Source organism: Neophocaena asiaeorientalis, unplaced genomic scaffold (genome assembly GCF_003031525.2).
Source record: "Neophocaena asiaeorientalis asiaeorientalis breed wild unplaced genomic scaffold, Neophocaena_asiaeorientalis_V1.1 scaffold546, whole genome shotgun sequence".
NCBI classification, from domain to species: Eukaryota; Metazoa; Chordata; class Mammalia; order Artiodactyla; family Phocoenidae; genus Neophocaena; species Neophocaena asiaeorientalis.
Genome location: NW_020175442.1, coordinates 1,766,757 through 1,771,256, shown reverse-complemented (window position 1 = coordinate 1,771,256; position 4,500 = coordinate 1,766,757). Strand labels below are relative to the sequence as shown.

Sequence of the window (4,500 nt, the reverse complement as noted above, 5' to 3'; positions counted from 1 at the left end):
CCACTGTAGTGGCTAATGGCTTGATCCTTGTAAAACTGAAATGGCAGGCAACATTTTTTTCTTTTCTTTTTTTAAGATTTTTTTTTTTAATTAATTTATTTATTTTGGCTGTGCTGGGTCTTCGTCGCCACATGCAGGATCTTTTTAGATGCGGCATGTGGACTTCTTAGTTGCATGCATGCGGGATCTAGTTCCCTGACCAACAATCAAACCCTGGCCCCCTGCATTGGAAGCACGGAGCCTTACCCACTGGACCACCTGGGAAGTCCCAACATATTTTTTCTTTACGCCCCCTTTTGAAAGTCACTTCCAGTAGGCTATTAGGCAAATGCCTTATTTTAGAGTCCATTTCATCAGAGATGCCCACTGGGTACAGACAGGCTTGGAAGTTCCCGTTTGTGTAGTCACAGTCCCTGCAGGTGGGTGCCACGGTGGCATGGCTCCTTTTTAGAAGAAAAGGAGAGGAAATGTTACAGCACTGTTCTTGTGGGAAGGATGTGGACTCTGGTGTAAAGAGGCAAACTGTGACTTCATTGGAGAGTGTTGGAGGAAGCATAAGAAATATTATATTTATACATATAGTATATATAGATACTATATATATTATACATATAGTATCTATATATACAATTTTAATGCTAAAGAATTTTTAAGCCTTTTTAATTCAAAGAAAAGCCACTATAAAGGGACAACCCTTAACTTCAAAATACTAGGACTCCACTAGGGACCACAGTCCCTTTAGAAGGGGATTGTAAACTGGGATAACATTTTTTTGTATCAGCAAACTTCTCATTATAAGTGTTTTTTAAAGGCAGGGCAATTCTACTGAATAACTTACCAGTGGGTAGTTAAAAGGAAAATCCATTGTCAACGTTGCATTTATTAAGAACATCTACCATGTACAAGGACCCTGTGCCTGAGCCCCACTAGGTACCAAGGTTGATTTATACGTTATCTCACTGAATGCTCAGCGTTCTGTGTACTGTCATCTCCCTATCAAAATGAGGACATGGGTTCAGAGAGGTTTAAGTTACTTCCCTGAGGTCACCCATAGAATATGTAGTAGGTCCTAGATCTGTATTCAATCTTTCAGTTTCCTAAACCTTTATTCTCACCACACCACTACACTGCTAAGACATGATCTCTAACCACTGCTACACTTCAGTAGCTCTCCTAATTTGGAGCAGTTTCTGTAAACATTTTCACATCTGTAATAATCTACAACTAGTTTCGCAAAGTAGAGAAGAGATATGTGTACATAAATAACTGTAATTGGTGATGCATATATTGTTGATAGACATAAAAGTATCATTTAAAAAATAAACCGTAGGTAAGTTCTTATAAAACACTATAGAGGGAGAAATAGTTGTAAAAGGCAGCTCTAAGTATCTCAGATTTGAATGTGCACATGAAACGCCAGGGGATGGTATTGAAACGGACTCTGATTCAGTGGGTCTGGAATGGGACTTGAGGGCTTGCATTTCTAACTAGAAGATGTTGCCGGTACTGCTGGTCCACTCACCACTCTTTAAATAGCAAGGCTCTAGGAAAGATTTCACCTGCATGTTTGAGGGAACTGGGGATGGGGAAGAGGGGAGGAGTATGAGACTTAAGGATAGTTGAAGTCAGATCGTTGAAATTTGTGAATATCACACATACTAAGATATGAATTATAGTTTCTAGGCACCAAATCTAACAATTCTAAATTAGTAAATTAATTCACAATAGGTATTATGTTTCTCACTTTCAAAAAATCATTTGTTTATGTCAAAGATCCTGGCTCATTTCTCACTGGGTGGTAATAGTCATTGTTTTGTGCTGTGCTTTGTTCCTTTCAAATGTCTATGTTCTGTTCTGTACATGACAGTACAAAGAGTTCTGTACCCTGATTCACATTTATAATGACCAATAACCAAATAACAGAAGAATCTTTTGCTCAATAATGTACTCTAACATGGAAGTTTAAACTTACAAAGCTTTTTCTTGAATTTCTCTAGCAGGTTGCCTTCATATAAAACTTTCACTGATTTACGATGTTAAAGGGGATTTTTTTAAGTAGTCTAGAAAACATGAGACAGGCTAATAGTAAAAATGCAACAATTTTCTGGGATAGGCAGACAAGAACAATATTCACAGTGAAGTTTATGTGGAGGAAAAAAATGCTACCCTTTTCTGTGAGACTGAATGTGCCTAGGAGGGGCACAGCACATCATGCACTTTTCACAAGGCAGTGCAAGTACTAATAAAACGATCCTTGTGGGATCGAATATGCATTTGGTATGCAGTTTAGTTTTCATAGGTGTATAGAATACTCCTTCAACTTTGTCCTTTAACACTAAAGGAAAAGAGAAAACTTATACTAAAAAACCTGATCTTCTCCAGAACTAAAAGCAGTATCAAATAACAGTTGTCCTTCATAGCCAAATACAAGACTGTTAGCTGGTGATGGTTTTTTCTTTCTTATTCTTTCCTTTAAGAGATTTTACAATGCAATGATTACTGGATATACAGCAATCATCCTCTCTCTCAAGGACAGCCCCTGAGAATGGTCCAGGCCAGGGTTGGTGAGTTTTCTGAGGTCAGATCAGGCATTGTTTCCACTGATGACACAGTCAGCACAGTTAGAATAACTGGAAGCAAGGGTAGAGAAGGGTATGGAAAACACATTCTAAAGCTATGGCAAAAAATAAACAGGACAAGAATCCAACAGTTTCCCTCATCAAAGTTAGGTTTAAAAAATAAAAATAAGCCCAGCCTAAAGCTGCAAAGACATTATGCTTTAAAATATAAACACAGTTCTTGATGAATTACAGCCATCAATTTGCTCAAAATAATAGTCTTCAAACATACTACATCTGATCTTAAAATATCCATTTTGTCTCCCAACTCAGCTACACATTATAGTTCCCTCCAGGGCATAGATTAGCCTAATAGCTACTTTTTACAACAGCAGAATATAGATACTGCAGGGTCTTCTTCTAATCTGTACTTTCCAGAATTGGGCAGATCTTTGCACTCTGATATAAATATACGAAGTTCAGTCTCAGGGAAGCCATCTTGTTGGTAATGCTGTACAGAATAATAAAAAAAATGTTTTCATTAATAAGTCCCTTGAAAACACCTTTATTTCAAATTCAAAGTAGATCATTTGGCTACACAGGTGGGGATTTTTCTAAAGGGATAGTTTACTTGCTTCCAAGTATTTTCATGGGGATGTAGCCTCTAGAGCCAGTCTTAGGTTTGACTAAGGAAAAGTGGGTCTAGGATTCTGCAGTGCCTTCCTGGGCTGTCTTTTGTGGGTCTGATTCAACCCCAAATGGGCATGTTGAATCTGAAAGCTCCTTCCAGGTAAAATCCAGCCTGCACACCCTTATGGAGTCTGTCTTCCAGACAGACAGATTTATTTAAAGGCCTAATATTTATATCAGCTTCGGGGTCTAAGATCTCTAGAATGGGCCCTGACCAGCAAGGATCAGAAAGGACTCGCCCATCTGACAAGTGCTCTGAGACCATGGCAGCAGGTTAACATCTAAACTACGAGTTTTAGGCTTGTGTCATCCAGAGCTGTCAACTCATGTTATTCTTTGAGACCTCAGATGTCACCCTCTAATAATATACATATATAGCTCTCTGCATGCAGAGTTGAAGGTAGTGAATTTTTAGAGCACCATGGAAAGGGATTTGTACAGGTACAACTACATTCTTTCCCAGTCTCCTTGGTGACTCTAAGCAAGTCTGCCAAGCAAGTATTGAGGACAGTCGGTTCCTGACATCTGCTTCGGTAAGAATGAAGTCAGAACCCTGGCTTCGTGAGCAAGGTATTTGTAATTATCAATACATAATCCACCAACTCCTGATGGCCTTTCTCCTTATCCATTCGCATGGCATCATGTTTCATTACCCCTTTCATTGTCAGAAAGAAAAGTCCCCAAGTGGAAGTGTCTATGCCAATAGTATACCTAACAGTATAAAGTTATTAGAAATTTAAATACATATGGATATTTACTCTGCCTTTCCATATTTCAAAGGGCTCAAACTGATTTTTAAATATTCAATGTGGAGCGACAGTATGAATGATAACAGCTTTTCAAATCATGCCCCTGACTGTGTAACACACACATGGCTCGTACTTGACACATTAATCCCCTGACTGTCCTGGAGACCAGGCCTCTGGGGTAGTCCCATGCAGGGGTTTATTCCAAATGAAGAGGTCAATTTTTCTTTATGAAAAGTGGATTTTAAAAGCTCCCACAAAATTTTGACTGTTGTTTCACTCACTCAGTATCTACTGATCCTTATAATTCTAATAAACGATTTGAAACCCTGTCTGAAAAAGCACAATTACTCAGAGACAAAACTTTCAACATTCTAGAAATTCTATTTCTCTTTCATTTCTGTTTTTAGTATCTAAAATTGAGATCCTTCTTCTCTACCCTGAAGAAAGTACCATTCCATTGATCCCCTCCCCCTCAGGTACTGTATTTTTTTTTTTTTTTTTTT

The 4,500-nt window shown here is 38.3% G+C and overlaps 1 protein-coding gene across 2 annotated transcripts in view; it reads right to left on the bottom strand.

Moving 5' to 3' along the window:
- Positions 1-2,687: 2,687 nt before the first annotated feature.
- MCOLN3 (mucolipin TRP cation channel 3) overlaps positions 2,688-4,500 on the bottom strand; it is a 27,595-nt gene continuing 25,782 nt past the window's right edge. Inside the window, exon 12 of one of the 2 annotated variants that reach the window (XM_024767857.1) lies at positions 2,688-3,069. In XM_024767857.1, the coding sequence (XP_024623625.1) occupies positions 2,935-3,069 (135 nt within the window). In that variant the 3' untranslated portion in view covers positions 2,688-2,934. The remainder of the gene's footprint in view (positions 3,070-4,500) is intronic. The other variant, XM_024767858.1, reaches the window with a different exon arrangement.